This window comes from Dasypus novemcinctus, chromosome 11, assembly GCF_030445035.2.
Source record: "Dasypus novemcinctus isolate mDasNov1 chromosome 11, mDasNov1.1.hap2, whole genome shotgun sequence".
Classification (NCBI taxonomy): Eukaryota; Metazoa; Chordata; class Mammalia; order Cingulata; family Dasypodidae; genus Dasypus; species Dasypus novemcinctus.
This window is the reverse complement of record NC_080683.1, coordinates 15,818,244-15,833,073: the sequence shown is the minus strand read 5'-3', so window position 1 is coordinate 15,833,073 and position 14,830 is coordinate 15,818,244. Positions and strand designations below refer to the sequence as shown.

The 14,830-nt window shown below is 39.3% G+C and overlaps 2 protein-coding genes across 5 annotated transcripts in view; one reads left to right on the top strand and one right to left on the bottom strand.

The window, feature by feature from the left end:
• The window catches only part of POLH (DNA polymerase eta), a 58,812-nt gene extending 57,302 nt beyond the window's left edge, over positions 1-1,510 (bottom strand). Inside the window, exon 1 of one of the 3 annotated variants that reach the window (XM_004473075.5) lies at positions 1,176-1,510. The gene's annotated coding sequence lies outside the window, so the exon portion shown is untranslated. The remainder of the gene's footprint in view (positions 1-1,175) is intronic. The other 2 variants (XM_058306784.1, XM_058306786.2) reach the window with 2 other exon arrangements.
• A 53-nt stretch (positions 1,511-1,563) lies between these two features.
• The window catches only part of XPO5 (exportin 5), a 51,774-nt gene continuing 38,507 nt past the window's right edge, over positions 1,564-14,830 (top strand). Inside the window, exons 1-11 of one of the 2 annotated variants that reach the window (XM_058306783.2) lie at positions 1,564-1,861; positions 3,307-3,428; positions 4,304-4,376; positions 5,427-5,564; positions 5,720-5,902; positions 8,224-8,250; positions 8,732-8,917; positions 9,857-9,933; positions 11,954-12,053; positions 13,610-13,693; positions 14,290-14,415. In XM_058306783.2, the coding sequence (XP_058162766.1) occupies positions 1,757-1,861; positions 3,307-3,428; positions 4,304-4,376; positions 5,427-5,564; positions 5,720-5,902; positions 8,224-8,250; positions 8,732-8,917; positions 9,857-9,933; positions 11,954-12,053; positions 13,610-13,693; positions 14,290-14,415 (1,221 nt within the window). In that variant the 5' untranslated portion in view covers positions 1,564-1,756. Of the gene's footprint in view, positions 1,862-3,306; positions 3,429-4,303; positions 4,412-5,426; positions 5,565-5,719; positions 5,903-8,223; positions 8,251-8,731; positions 8,918-9,856; positions 9,934-11,953; positions 12,054-13,609; positions 13,694-14,289; positions 14,416-14,830 lie in introns of both variants that reach the window. The other variant, XM_071218470.1, reaches the window with a different exon arrangement.

Sequence of the window (14,830 nt, the reverse complement as noted above, 5' to 3'; positions counted from 1 at the left end):
TACTAAACTTTGCTGCACATTGGAATTATCTTCACTTTTAAATAATGATGTCTGACTTTTACCATCAGACATTCTAATTTAATAGGTATAGGATGTGACCTGGGCATCATGATTTTTAAAAGGTCCCCAGATAATTTTACTATGCAGCAGTTTGGGAACCACTGACCTAAAATAAAAACTCTTATAGAAACAAACAGTAGCAATTCATGATTTAAATCTTAAAGACAGGTTATACAGTTGAGCAAGCACCCAACTGTATTCTAAAAACAGTTTGTCAAAAATTTACATTCACCTTGAAAAAAGTGTCATGCACCTATAAAACCGGAAAAAAGGAGAAAGAAAACAAACAATTAAGAAAATCATAGTCCAGGTATTTAATTCCTTATAAATTCCAACTGACCACTCACCTAAAATAGGCAGAATGTGATGCTTTAAACATATATGTTAAAAATATAAAATTTCATCTATCTCTTTACCTTGAAATGGCTTAGTGTATTATTTCAAGAGCTAAAGCCAGAATAAAAATAGTAATTGCACTGTCACTAAAAACACATGGTAAGTACCATGTTACATTACAAATATCAGAAGTGGAGTAGGAACAGGAAGCTGTGACTTAAGCCCAACATTTATTGAGTATACAAACACAAGAACAGGTATGCAGATTTTAACAGACAATGAAGTTGCTGAGGTTTCCAGTTTACGTATTTTGCTAAAGAGGAAAGCAAAAGCTTTCTAAAGATGGAAAATGGTACACATTTCTCTGCCAAAACCAACCTATTGAAGTAAGAATTAGACCACTTTAAAATCTTATATATAGCGCTTGGTAAATTATTAATACCACACAAACCTTCAACAATCCTAATTACACATCTTTTGATATCTCGATTTATCCTGGTCTGTACAAAACAAGTTTGATGCCTGTTACATAACACATCCAGAAAATACGTACAAGTTAAGAGGAGGTTTAAGAGTTACAGAAAATATATTTTTTTCTACAAGTAAAAAATCCCCTTAGAGGACAACACAATGGTCTTAAGTCTCTGTTAGCATGTTTTCTATTTCACGTAACTCTGGCCCAAGTTTGTCACCAGCCACTTCCTATATCATAAAATCAATAGTCAACGCAACATAGAAAGTCTGAAATCAATGTACCAAACGGTTCTAAATTTTCTTACCATTGAGATAGACACCTGGCAAAACTGTCAACCGCGGAGGCCGCAGATGCGGGGCTCGGGGTCTACTGCAAGGAAGATGAAGGAGTCTTAGAGTATCTTATCGCCTTTCCAGGAGCAGACCAGTCGGTTTCGAGAGAGATTTATTCCCCGTGACTACGCAGAACCGGACCAAGAAGGCAAAAGGATCTTTGTCAGGGCAGCGACCCTCAACGCCTGCTGCGAACTGAGCGCTAAGCAGCAAAGTCTTGCGACAGAGCTCGTACAGCGCGCGCTGGGAGAGTCCGTTGAAGCGCCTGCGCACTACAGCCCTTCCGTCTTCCGCTCCGCTCGCCGAGGTGCAACCGTCACAAGGAGGCCGCCACTTCCGCGGACGCGTGCGCAGTGGCGGGTCGGGCGCGTGCGCAAGGCAGACTCTTTCCCGGCTGGAGCTTCTGCGCTCACGCTCCTCCTCCCGCTCCCCACCCCCTCCCCCCCCAGCCCAGCGCGGCCCGGTACCAGCGTGTGGTCCCGCCAAAGGAGCCATCTGTGCCTCGTGCTCCTGGGACGATCGTGGTGCGCGTTCGCGGCGCGTGGCACTAGCCATGGCGATGGATCAAGTGAACGCGCTGTGCGAGCAGCTGGTGAAAGCGGTGACGGTCATGATGGACCCCAGCTCCACCCAGCGCTATCGGCTGGAAGCCCTCAAGGTAGCCGGGATGCCACCTTCCCCCGGGCTGGCTCGCGACCCCTCCCCCAACCCCCACCTCCCGGGCGCCGCCCCCGAACCGGGTCAGCTCCGGCCCAGGAGTCCCCTGGCCTCCTTTCCCAGCCCGCGGGGACCTTCTCCTCGCGGCCCTCGGCTCCTTTCCGCGCCTCTCCCACCCCTCGCCTCTCTGCTCGCCACGCCTGCCCTTCTCCCGCGAAGCTCCAGTCCCTGGCTGCTTCTCATCTCCCGCCACTTCCCAGTGTCCTCTCCTCACCCTTTCCACACTTCTGTTCACTCTGGTCCGCACCGTGACTCTCCCCGCTTTACCCCACAGCTAGCTGCACCCTATTTTCATCCCTTCGCCTTCCCGTAGCTCACGTGCCGATCCTGCCCCCCAAACCCGCTCTCTCCTTTAGGGTCTTCCCCGAACTAAACGACTCCCTGCTGACCCACTCTCCTGCCCCATCCTAGCCGAGCTCTAGTGCCCCTTTCCTTACGTCCGCATCTCACTAGCCCTCCCCTGTGTCCTGGGCATTTCTGGACTGATTCTCACCGTCCCCCTACCCATATTTTTTAGTTTGATGTTCTTGGCTTATTTTGCGAATAAACTTCCACCACTTACTTTGCATTTTTAAGTAGGGCACTTTGGTTTCCTGAAAGTACTTTTCTAGAGTCCCGAGTACTGTGGTCCTGGGGCTGGCTCAAGTGTTGCAATTTGGGAATGCTATTGCAATACTAGCTCATTCCCTCATTCGTGTGGGTAGGCCTAGAAATGACTTTAGGAAAAATATTTGTGCTGTACATATTTTAAGTGATGTAACTTCATTTAATGTTAGCGCCACTTGGAGGAAACATTACAATGTACGAGTGTATGCCACAGAGTTTGGAATCAGAAAAATTGGCTGCTGCTGTTTTTTTTTTAGGTGCAAGGCTTGAACCCAGGACCTGGTACATGGGAAGCAGGCACTCAACCACTTAAGCTACATCTGCTCCCTTTCTATTTTTTTTAAGAAATATTTAAAATGGGCATGAAGTGGAAAGACTAGTGCTGCCTCCACTGACCAGTTTTCAAGTTTTGAACAGTTACCAAGTTTTCGCTTTATCTACCTATCCCTTTCTCTACCTGAAGGTTTAAAAGCAAATCCTAGAAATTGTCATTTCATCCCTATATCCTTTAGAACTATATTTCTAGCAAACAGTTTTTTATTATTCCTTTTGGTCAGATTTCTTTTTAATCTTAGTAAGGCTATTGTAGACAGTAGCATGGAAATCATGGAACCATCAAAGTAAAAAGAATGTTTGTTGGTTCTTAGTTCAAAAAATACTGGTCTAGGCCTTGCAACTTAAAAAATACAGCTCAGTTTGACAATTCCTAAGATGAAGGTGTTTTGTTAGTACCCACTCTTTCTTGGCTCCCAGGGGAAACGCTAACTTTTCTTCTTTCAGTTTTGTGAAGAGTTTAAAGAAAAGTGCCCTATCTGTGTTCCTTGTGGCCTGAGGTTGGCTGAGAAAACCCAAATTGCCATCGTCAGACACTTTGGTCTTCAGATCCTGGAACATGTTGTCAAGTAAGGAGCTTTTGGACTTTACCAGTGAAGTCTGTGAAAGCTAACTTTATTTCTTAGATAGCTCATAGAGATGCTTTTTAGGTGAATTACAAAAAAACAATCCCCAAGAAGACGAGAATGATTCTCAAGAGGTTACCAGCACCTCACGGGAGCTCTCTCTTTCAGGACTTAATCTTTCTGTTCTTCAGTATTTACATCCATGCAAAGTGCCTGGTGCATAGTAAGCATTCAACAAATATTAGCTGACAGCAGCTAATCATTCAACAGCATTTACTGAGCTCTTACTATATGCCAGCAAACCTCAATACCTTTTTACTGTAATACAATATGTATATAAAATCTGATTTACCTTTAAATTTTTTTTAAAGTACTTTCTCAGAATGTCGTATTCTAAACAAGCTCATATGAAAATAACTGAAAACCCCTTCTAACTTGAGTCTTCTACCTCCAACGCTTATCAGAAGAATAAGCTTTTAAGACTAAGCCACAGTTTTTCTGGAATTATAAATTAGGTAGTTAATTGTATTGAGATCGTATTTTCTGAAAAGCATCTTCATTTGCAGTTGTCCCAGATGTATTTTTTTTTTCCATCTATCAATAAAATTATGATGAAAAGCTGATTTGTGCATAAATTCTGTGCGGACTCCAACCAATGGAGCCCTGCATATATAAAACCCTTTCCCAAGAATTTTTCTTTTTATCAGCATTTTGTTTAAATGTGGACTGCTTTTGTCCATTCTTTGAAGGGTACAAAATCAAAAGCATAATTTCTTACTGAAATTGCCAGTGTAATATAACATAGGACTCAAAGCTAGTCTCCTGAAGAGAACACTTTTAATGTGGCTCTTTTGCTTTTATGCATTTTTGGTGGCCAGGTTTCGGTGGAACAGCATGTCTCGATTGGAGAAGGTCTATCTGAAGAACAGTGTCATGGAGCTGATTGCAAATGTAAGGAATGGTTGGTTGGCAGACTTGTTTCCAAGGTATTTTAGACAAAGTATGACTTCTTCAATGTAGCATTTGTATAAAAATTCACTGATTCTATGTAGGTCAGCATGTTTTGTATAATTAATGTTAAATATTATCTTCAAGGTAAAAAGAAACAACATCACAAGAAATCATAATACACCATACTTCTTTTACTAGGTTTATTAATGCTTTATGTGTTGACGTCTATTTTTAAAATACAGAGTGGAAGAGATTAAATATTTTCAGCAAATGAATAGATTCTTAGATCTGAAATCAAGTAAACATTGTCTACTTTGCTATTTGTTTCCTTTTATTCCAAACTGAACTACTGTATGATACTAGGAATAAAAAGATGCAGAATTAATTTGTTTTAGGAGTAAGAATGTGACTTTAAACATGTATAAAATTCACAGCTTTTTTTTTTTTAATATAAAGTGTGAGAGATGGAATCTCTACCCTTTATTCCCAGTATAATGTCTTTTATAGAGGAAAAAAGAACTCCCTTCTAAATTATTAATTTAACTTAGCTAAGACTTCTCTTTTGTTAGTTCTGGGGAGACATGATAGAATATTTAATTCATTAGTCTCAACTTCATCAAACTTTAGAGGAGAGACCCAGTAATAATCTTTCTATGTCTTTCTATACTAGAAAGATTTGTTAAATAACAGTTGCAACTCCACACACTTCCCATGTTATCAACCTCAACATAGTCCTTATTTCTTTGTCTCTGTATTCTTCTACATTGGCCCTTGTAAAAAGTGAATCAATGTACCTTCAATTTACAAAGGAGAATTAGGATGTCATCTTTGCTGTGTGTGACAGCCATTATATTAGCTGATGCAACCCTCACTTAAGCTTTAGGTGGGAAGAATGATTAGTGCAAATGCAGGACAAGTTACTCAGACATGGAGAACAGGTTTGTTCTGTGTAGTTTAAAAAGTAGGCCTGCTGGTGAGTTTTGTTTCTATAACTCTTTTTCCTGGAATTCAATCTTGTAGCCCTTTTAATATTTCTTGTTTTTTTTTCAGGGAACATTGAACATTTTAGAAGAGGAGAACCATATTAAAGATGTTCTGTCTCGAATTGTAGTAGAAATGATCAAACGAGAGTGGCCACAGCATTGGTCTGACATGTTAATAGAATTGGACGCTCTTTATAAACAAGGGGTATGAAATACAGCTATATCAATTTGGTATACTTTCTTTGGATCTTTAGATTTTTTTCTTATACCACTTTATTTTTTTGTCAATAGAAAATAGCATAATATGCCTATAATGAAAAAGATGTTTTAGTTTAATTTAACTTATTTCTGTTGGTTTAGGAAACACAGACAGAATTAGTAATGTTCATCCTTTTGCGACTGGCAGAAGATGTCGTGACCTTTCAGACACTTCCCCCTCAAAGAAGAAGGGATATCCAGCAAACATTAACACAGAACATGGAAAGGATCTTCAGTTTTCTACTTAACACACTTCAGGATAATGTAAACAAGTACCAGCAAGTGGTAAGGCATACCCCATACTGAGAAAATTCTGCTTCCCAATATGAGTGGGGTTTTTTATTTTAAGGTAAAATGTTCTTTTAGCAAAGAACTAGTGTGTCTAGTTCAGCACACTTTTCTATTATTATTTTTTAAATTATTTAAGCATACAATCCATCCAGAATATACAATCATTGGTATTTGGTAGAATCACATAGTTGTGCTTTCATCACTTTAGTCATTGTTAGAGCATTTTCATTATTCCAATAATAATAATAAACAAAAAAGTGCTACCCCTTAATAATCACCTCTCAATCTCTTTGTGCTTCCCCTGCAGTACATAACTACAATTCTGTTTCCATCCTTCTAATTTATTTGTATTTATATTTTGTATAGTTGGAGTCAATGAATATGCAGTACCCTTTGTCTATTTTTTTTTACTTACTATATTTCCTTTTTTTTCCCCTTAGTGGAAGATTATTACTATATTATTATACACTACTATCCATATTTTGCTTTGGTTCTATTTTTGCCTGATATGAACGTACATTTGTTCAGTTTTAAAGAAACACGACCTTATATGTGCTATATTATCCATATTCATATTTCACATAAGGTTTCACTATGCTGTACATTTTTTAGCTTTCCTTCTAGTAATATACATGACCTTAAACTTTACCTTTCAACTACTGTCATACCCTTTTTTTTCCCTTAAGATTTATTTTTTGTTTATTTCTCTCCTCTCCACCCCCCTCCCCCCAGTTGTCTGCTCTCTGTCCATTCACTCTGTGTTCTTCTGTGACCACTTCTATCCTTATCAGCAGCACCGGGAATATATTTCTTTTTGTTGCGTCATCTTGTTGTGTCAGCTCTCCGTGTGGGCAGCGCCATTCTTGGGCAGGCTGCACTTTCTTTCGCGCTGGGCGGCTCTCCTTACGGGGCGCACTCCTTGCACATGGGGCTCCCCTACGCGGGGGACATCCCTGCGTGGCAGGGCACTCCTTGTGCGCCTTTCCACTGCACATGGGCCAGCTCCACACAGGTCAAGGAGGCCCGGGATGTGAACCGCAGACCTCCCGTGTGGTAGGCGGACGCCCTATCCATTGGGCCAAGTCTGCTTCCCCATCCCCATTTATTAGCCCTGCTAGTTACAAACACTACCATGAACTTTCATCATTTCTGTTCATTTCCAAAGATTTACAAACAACCTTTATACCAATTCTGCACAGGTTAAGCCTCAACTTTCAATTCTCTAACCCCATTCTATTTTCTAATGGACTATATTCTAGTTATTAAGTCCATGAATTTACACAATATATTTAATTCATAGTAGCACAATTATTACAGTATTTGTCCTTTTGTGACTAGCTTGCTTCACTCAGCATAATGTCTTCCAGGTTCATCCATGCTGTCATGTGCTTTACAACTTCATTTCTTCTTACAGTTGCATAATATTCCATCATGTGTGTATACCCATTCATTGGTTGATGGACACCTGGGTTGTTTCCATCTTTTGGCAATCGTGAATAACACCACTCTGAACATTGGTACAGACATCTGTTTGTATCACTTCTCCCAGTTCTTCTCATTATATACCTAGTGGCGATATTGCCAGCTCATGTGGCAAATCTATACTCAACTTCCTCAGGAGCTGCCAAACAGTCCTCCACAGTGGCTGTGCCGTTCTACATTCCCACCAACAATGGATAAGTGTTCATTGTTCTCCACGTCCTCTTGAACATTTGTAGTTTTCTGTTTCATACATATATTTTATTTAAAAAAAAATACTTTTAAAAGTTGAGAAAAGGAGCTATAAAACAAATTTTAGTACTTTTATGTGCATGGTTTTCCTATACTTATGCCTGGATGCTTATAAATTGTTGCATATGTTTGTTTCTTGCTTTTTTCCATTATATCATCTAACACATCTTTGACAGTGATTTCTTATTTTGATATGAAGGAAAAGGTAATATTTTCTTTCATCACTAGCAGTGTTGAGCTTTTATTCATTGTTCACCTAGTTGTATTTCTTTGTAAGCTATGTGCTTTGAGACTGTCTTTGTGGATTTTAATTTTCTGATAAGTTTGTATAAACTCTTTTAGTATTAATTTATTAGATTTCATTAGATTTATTAGATTACTATTAGATTAAAATAACCTGTCTTCCTTGGGGGGATGGATATCATTTACATGTTCTTAGTAAAATTGTATTCTTTTCTAATATTAATAGTTGTATCCATAGTTTAAGAATCATTATTCAATGGCCTTGATTTTGGCAATGGAAAGGTATTACATAGCCTTTTGTTCATTAAAAACAGTGGTTTCTTATATGTCTTTTCTTTCAGAAGACAGATACTTCTCAGGAGTCAAAGGTAAGAGGACCGTGTGGAGTTGGGAGGAGACTGGAGGATTTCAGATATGGGATACATACCATATCTATGGAAGGTGACCTTGGCCTTGGTTGATCACTAAGCTATAGTAGAAAGGAGGTAAAATTATAGTATTTGAGATTTCTTGAAAGAGATTTAAGGGCCACATATGCCATTATGGCCTTATTGATGGATACTAAGAATGCCATTGTTCAAGAAGTGATGGTATATCATAATATCAGAAGGAAACCTTTGCATCTTCTATCACAGTATATTTGAGTATATATATCTATAGTTTTTTGTTTTATATATATATATCTGTTTTGGGGGTTTTTTTGCTTTTATATTTGGTTATTATATGTGTGTATGTATATTTAATCATTCTCTTTTTAGATTTAGAGAATAAAAGGAGCTCATATATAGCATGACTTCCTTGTCTGTTAATGAGGATTTAATCATCAGAAACTGTTTTCTTCTCACACAGGCCCAAGCAAACTGTCGAGTAGGCATCGCAGCACTGAATACTCTTGCAGGCTACATTGACTGGGTATCCATGAGTCATATTACTGCTGAAAATTGTAAACTCCTGGAGATGTTGTGTCTGCTTTTGAATGAACAGGAACTTCAGTTAGGAGCAGCCGAGTGCCTTCTCATTGCAGTCAGCAGAAAAGTAAGTTAGTGCGTCATGACGTGACTTCTGTCCTCAGAGTCTCTGGGGTGTGTGTGTGTGTTTAATTGCATGTTCTGGCAAAAAGACATTAAGGCGCTTAAAAGCTTTGATGTTTTTTTTACTTAGAGGCTAACTTAGTGTCTGCCCCCAGTCCCTTCCTGGACGATAATTTTGCCAGTATTCTAGGTACCCGTTGACAGAGTATACAAATATTTGTTGGGCTACGTGGTGCTTTTATTATTATTTTATTTTTTAGCAGTTTTATTGTATATTCATATACCATACATTCCATCCAAAGTATACATTCAGTGAGTTTTGTATAATCACAAAGTTATCCATTCATCACCACACTCAATATTAGAGCATTTGCGTTACTCCAAAAAAGGAAAAAAAAAAAACCCACCCCTTAGCCATTACTTTTCAATCCCTCTATCCATCCCCTGCCATACATATCTGCTAATCTAATTCCATCTTTAAATTTATTTATATTTAATTTTATATAAATGGAGTCAAACAATAGTTCCATGTTTTCTTAAAGTAGCCATGAATCTTAGCACTTCATACTTAAGAAAAGAGATAAAAGTGATATTAAATTTAAAATTCACATTTGCTATGTCGAAGAATCTTAGATGGTAGCTACTGGCATTAAATCTTTCTTGGACAACAAATGGGAGTATGACATTTTTCCATAGGAATATTACCTCTGAATATAATTTACTTTACCACCATATCAGCATGTTACTCAACCATATGTGTTAAAAATATTCATATTATCAAGGTTTGGTTTTAAAAGGGTTGATTTTTTAGCCAGTATTCAGTCAGCCCTGGGGTAGATAAGAAATTATGAAGTCAGTATGTTTGGTTACGTATAAAAGATGTCAGTCCTTCAAGGCTTTTAATAATATAGTTTGTATGCCCTGTCCCTAAAATTGGATATAGGGCAAATTGGAAGACCGGAAGCCCTTGATGGTCTTATTTGGAGATGTTGCCATGCATTATATACTCTCTGCTGCACAGTGAGTATTTTTACTTTTCTATGTCTTTTTCTAATCTCTTTGTCTTTTTATTTGGATACATCTAATCTCTTTGTCTTTTTATTTGGATACATCTGAGAGTCCTTCCTAAATGCTGGCTGTTTAGTTCTCCAGTAATTGACCACCTTAAAGGACTGTTGCACCTTCTTGAAGACCTTATGCTAGGAATAAGTTGTGGCCCACAGGTCCCACCCACTTTCACAATTCTCCCCAGACAACCTGGATCCTCTCTTTTTCTGATAATCCTGGGTCTCCTAAGTAGCCTTGGTGACCAGGCCAGAGAATGCTCTCTGTTGGACCAGAGGCTGTACCAAGGCCTACCATGTATGTAGAATTTCCTTCTCTCCTCCTCAAAGTAATCAGTACCTGGAGAGCTGAGGCTCTTGGAAGCATCAGGGAGCAAACTAAGAAATATCTACATAAAACCTGTGAATACATTCCATGTCTCAAATAATGGCTTATGCTTATTTCTTTCTAATTGCTCTGGAAAATATTAAAGCATTTCCTGATGTGTGTTACCAGGCAGTCAGATAGAACTGTGTATTGCAAATAGTTGAAGCTGCTGCAACACCTCTTTTTAATACCTTTCTCTTGCTTTTTGTCCCAAGGACAAATGAGAAACACATGTATTATGTGTTAAAATCTTTTACCATCCATTTTAATATAGCATTTGTGATAGCTTTCTTTCGTGTGGAAACTGCCGCTCTGTTTTTAATGAGTTTGTTGATTAAATAGATAACTTGTCTTTTTGGTAGCCACTGTTTTTAACTGATTTCACAGCCAGTTTCTTAGCTCTCTGGAAACCATGACATTCACATTGAGGTGTCCTATCTCCATTTGTGCTGCTGGTACTGTACCACACCCATGATGAGTGGAGCCATGAGTCACACCCAGACAGTCAGACTCCAGAGTCTGCACTGCAAACTATAACACCATACTGCCCTTCAGCCTCACTAGAGCATAGGTCTTGCTTACTCCAAGGCCCACCCTTTTTATGAATGCGACTGCTGTTTACACTTAACATTATCCTTATTAGTGTGAATAGTCCTGCACAATTTCATAATTTCAGGTCCAGTTTCACCACCACTAGGTTATATATATTTTTTATTTTATTTCTTTATTTTTAATTTAACGGAGCTATTTGGATTCTAAAATAGCTGATAAGGGAAGCAATTTGGCCCAACAGATAGGGCGTCTGCCTACCACATGGGAGGTCCAAGGTTCAAACCCAGGGCCTCCTGACCCGTGATGAGCTGGCCCATGCACAGTGCTAATGCGCACAAGGAGTACCGTGCCATGCAGGGGTGTCCCCCGCGTAGGGGACCCCCACGCACAAGGAGTGCGCCCCGTAAGGAGAGCCGCCCAGTGCGAAAAAAGTGCAGCCTGCCCAGGAGTGGTGCCGCACACACGGAGAGCTGACACAGCAAGATGACGCAACAAAAAGACACAGATTCCGGGTGCCACTGACAAAAATATAAGCAGACACAGAAGAACATACAGCAAATGGACACAGAGAGCAGACAACTGGGGAAGTGGGGTCAGGGAAAGGGAGAGAAATAAATAAAATAAGATAGCTGATAGGAGAGTGTAGACCTGAACTAAGTGACTTTTTGTCGTGTTGATGGCATAAGGGATTATTTCATACTCCCCCACAGATGTCCTGAAGTCCTCCCTGGGGATCAGCTGATGTTCTTTTGTGCAGCTGTGTATATGAGTATATGCATTATTTCGCATCATTTTGTATAAAGTCTCCGTTATCATCCCCAGATACCCAAAGACTGTATGAATGCCCAAAGCTAGAGAGTCTCTTGAGGAATGAGATTATATTGAACTGTATTACTCACCAATCTTTTAGCATGTTTTGGGTTGTTTTTGTTTTTTTTAACTTTAATAATCAACTGAAATTTGAATGTTGAGGCACAGACCACACATACCTCCATTTATTGGGAATCTTATTGGTTCTCTTGATGTGTAGTTAATCATACTTTTCTTTCATCTTAAGGACTGCAGATGGAGGAGGGTTGGTAGAAAAACACTATGTCTTCTTGAAGAGACTCTGTCAGGTGTTGTGTGCCTTGGGCAATCAGCTGTGTGCACTGCTGGTGAGTACTTCCTTTTTTTTTAAAGATTTTTTTTTTTTTTTTTTTTTTATTTCTCTCCCCTTCACCCCTCCCCAGCACTTCCTTTCTAGGGTGCATCAGTGCCATTTGGAGAGCATTTAGAAAGTCTGAAAAGGAGGTGCAGATGCCATTGATTATTAGCCAGAGAGGGCATTGCCCTACAGATTATTTTATATGATTTTATAAGTAAGTTATTTTAATAATAGTAGGATTTGAATGATGTATGTTTCTTTTAATAAGCCAATTATTAATATCATCAGAAAGCATTCACATCTTTTATTCCATAAAGTCACCATTGCTATATTGCTGTTCTTGTGAATTTTGGTGGACATTAGTGCTGTCTGCATTTATTAATTTATTTTAAGGTTTATTTTAGTTATCTATCGCCCCCCCCCCCCCCCCGCCGCATCATTGTTTGTGCTTGCTGTCTGCTCTCTGTGTCTGTTCATTATGGAGGCACTAGGAACCAAACTCAGGACTTCCCAAGTGGGAGGGAGGTGCCCATTGCTTGAGCCACCTCCACTTCCCACTTGGTGTGTCTCTCATTGTGTTTCCTCATTGTGTCTCTTTGTTGCATCAGCTCACTGTCTTGCCCGTCTTCTTTAGGAGGCACCAGAAACTGAACCTGGGATCTCCCATATGGTATGCAGGTGCCCAGCTCCTGGAGCCACATCCATTTCCCTGCATTTACTTTTTTTTTTTTTTTAAGATTTATTTGTTTATCGCTCCCTCCACCCCACCCCCATTGTTTGCACTCACTGTCTGCCTTCTATGTCCATTCACTGTGTGTTCTTCTGTGTCTGCTTGTCTTCTCTTGTCTTCTCCTGGGACCATCCAGAGTAGGAGAGAAGCACTCTATCTCTTACGCCACCTCAGCTCCCTGATCTTTTGCATTTCTTATTGTCTCTTCTCTGTGTCTCTTCATTGCATCATCTTGCTAGGCCTGCACAGAGTGCATGGGCCAGCTTGCCTTCACCAGGAGGCCCCAGGAATCGAACCCTGGGCCTCGTATATGGTAGACTGGAGCCCAATTGTTTGAGCCACACACACATTCCCCTGCATTTACTTTTTAGTCCTATTTGACCATGAAACATTATGGATTTGACTAAATCCTTTTCCCAATCTAAAGGATATCTTACTGGATCATAAAAGGAAACTTTAGTGTGATCTAGAAAAACCTGACTTTAGGGAAATATTTTATATTCAGTTTTACAAGTTAAAAGATTGCACATTGTAATAGTCATTTGGATTTGATATGCTTTTTTGTGGTTGCCTAAATGATTAGAGCAGATGGAGTTTTAGACATAGAATGTAAACCACTAAGTAGTTATTTAAGAAGTTGGGTTACAGAGATGTGAATAAGCCAGGTCTGAAAAACGAATATCCCGTTTTTTAGACCTTGAAATGATGCCTTTCTTTGGAAAATGGGAAGTAAAAAGTCCTTTCAAAACTGATTTTAAAGATTTTAGATATCTGTTAATTCCTTCCCCACCCTCCTCACCTCAACATCATTAATGTAGTGGTCTTTTTCTCCACAGGGTGTAGATTCTGATGTAGAAACACCAGTGAATTTTGGAAAATACCTGGAATCTTTTCTTGCATTCACAACCCATCCAAGTCAGGTAAACTTTATCCAGGTAACTTCTCAGAACCTTAGCTGAAACAAAATCAAGCACTGTGGCCTGAAGTATTAGCAGCTTATGTATAAAATGTAATTCTTAAGGCCCTACAAAGTGACTGTGGTGTCACTTCATGAAGAGAATTATTGAGTCTTCTTGCTGAGCCCAGCAGCTTTTCCCCTCAGGTAACATCATTCTGATTCTGCTCATTCAGGCATGAGATATGTCTTAGGTAGTTTGGTACTAAAGACATTTTAAATGTAAGAATCTGATTAAATGAATTGTTATAAAATTAATTTCCAACTCAAGATTTTCCTTCTAATATCACCAAGATTTTAATATCCTTTCTTGTGTAAGAGAAAAGTGATGGAGTTCCGGTCACACTCCAGGAATTGTACCTCAGCTACAGTTTGTTTTATTAATCTGTGGCCCATGGTGAACAGTAATTAATGATAGATCGCAGTAGGGGCAATTTCAAAACGTAGAAGAGATTTACTTATATGAAAATATGTAGTAGAGAATTGCTGGGCTAGGTAATAATCCTGTTTGTATAGAATCCAAATCCTTGAATTCTGAATCTTTTCTTTATTTTCTTTTAGTTTCTACGCTCTTCAACTCAGATGACTTGGGGAGCACTCTTCAGGCATGAGATCCTATCCCGTGACCCTTTGTTATTAGCAATAATACCGAAATATCTTCGCGCTTCTATGACTAACTTGGTGAAGGTATGTAATTGAAATCTAAACATGAGGAATGTAGATGAATACACATAATAGGACTGTGAGTGGCATCATTGACAGCCCTGTCTTGGTCACTAAGCTCCTTTCTTTGGGTATATTCTCTTCTCAGGAAGAAAGCAGTCCATATGCTTATGATACCTGCTCTTTCCTATTAGGAGCACGTAAATATCAAGTGTTGGGCTAAGTGCTGGGAACAAGAAGTGATAGGACAAGGACAGTGACCATACAGTGTGGTAATTGCTATACAGGAGTTAAAAGCAGAATGCTTTGAAGAGTACACAGGAGGGCTGAATCAGGACGATTTCAAGAAGAGATAATGTCTAGGGATAGTTTCTGAAGGTCAAATTGAGAGGAAGGTGAATGAGAAGGGAGTGAGAATGGAAGCAGTTGCTCACTATCT